Source organism: Pinus tabuliformis, chromosome Q (genome assembly GCF_031772625.1).
Source record: "Pinus tabuliformis cultivar Carrire ecotype Pingquan chromosome Q, CPIR1, whole genome shotgun sequence".
Lineage (NCBI taxonomy): Eukaryota > Viridiplantae > Streptophyta > Pinopsida > Pinales > Pinaceae > Pinus > Pinus tabuliformis.
Window position 1 is genome coordinate 571,202,999 of NC_142296.1, and position 1,208 is coordinate 571,204,206.

Below are 1,208 nucleotides of genomic sequence, written 5' to 3' on the forward strand. Positions count from 1 at the left end.
CCTTCCTCAGCCCATTCTTCCTACATGATCCACCCAACCTAGGCAACTCCTCCCTGGTCAACTGTCTTCTAAACAACACAATGTTCTACTCAACCAACCTTTCAGTTAGTTCATAAGCAGTAGGTGATATCGACTATTCCTACCTCCAAATGGCCAACAACTCAGATTGCATCTTCTTGCAAATGGTATCACGGTCTCCCATAACTGAAGATAAAATAGACAACATGTTTGTTTTGACCGTGTCAGGATGATGTTTCTTAACGCTAAAGAAACATTGGAACATCTAATGAATCAAGTCATCACACCCTAGATCAAACATGATTTCATATGTTCTAACCATGGCCATTATTTCTAGAACCTCAAGCCTCTTCCCAAAGGTAGAGCCTGCACAGTTGTCGAAGTCCTGAAAAGTCTCTACTCTCAGCTTGAAAAGTCTCTTCATAACATCATCATTGTAAGGAGGCATAGGTGCGGTCAGTCTCATCATGTTATTGAGACAAGATGCAACTGGAAGTCTAACCCCTTCACAAGGTTCCTCTAAGAACTTGTGTTGTACAAGAGCAAGCATAGCTGGTCTTAGAGACCAAATAAGTTTCTTTCCTTCTAACTGGTTCACTTCGGAAAGGAGTGCATCCAGTTCATCTAGTTTGAAAAGGACTTTCCATGTGACCCTCATGTGCTTCAAATTTGTCCCAAGTGCAAATATTTTGTGCCCTATTTCCTGCCCCTTCTGCACATCCTTTGGCTGTTCTCTCTGAAGAATGGCATAGACCCCCTTTGAGAAGGGTCTGTTGTTTGTTGCTGCTGGTTTATTAAGGGAGTTTATAAAGGTTTGATCCATGTTTTTAGGCTCAATGATGGCAAGAACATCTATGATAATGAGTTGAACTGTTGTAGATGTAAGGCTCAGTGATGTATATATGATAAGCCTTCCATATCATAGAACAATCTGATTTTTATATGCTCAGAAAAATATATACCAATCTGCTCAATATTGATATGAAAGAAATAACATAGAAATGGAAGTGAACAAACTTATAGATTAGTGAATGCAAGGTGAGTGGAACCTGGAACAGTCACAAGTTTGCACAGCAGTGAGAATAAAGTGTGTTTCTGGCAACTCGTCCTCAACTTACAGTAAGCAACGTACAACAACATGCAACTTGTCCTCTTAGATAAGCTGCTACAAGCATGACACCAATTCGGCC

The 1,208-nt window shown here is 40.4% G+C and overlaps 1 protein-coding gene across 1 annotated transcript; it reads right to left on the minus strand.

Moving 5' to 3' along the window:
• Window positions 1-283: 283 nt before the first annotated feature.
• On the minus strand, window positions 284-841 carry LOC149220737 (sister chromatid cohesion protein PDS5 homolog D-like). Its single transcript, XM_089387183.1, has one exon. The coding sequence runs from the start codon at window positions 839-841 to the stop codon at window positions 284-286; it is 558 nt and encodes a 185-aa protein (XP_089243309.1).
• Window positions 842-1,208: the final 367 nt, after the last annotated feature.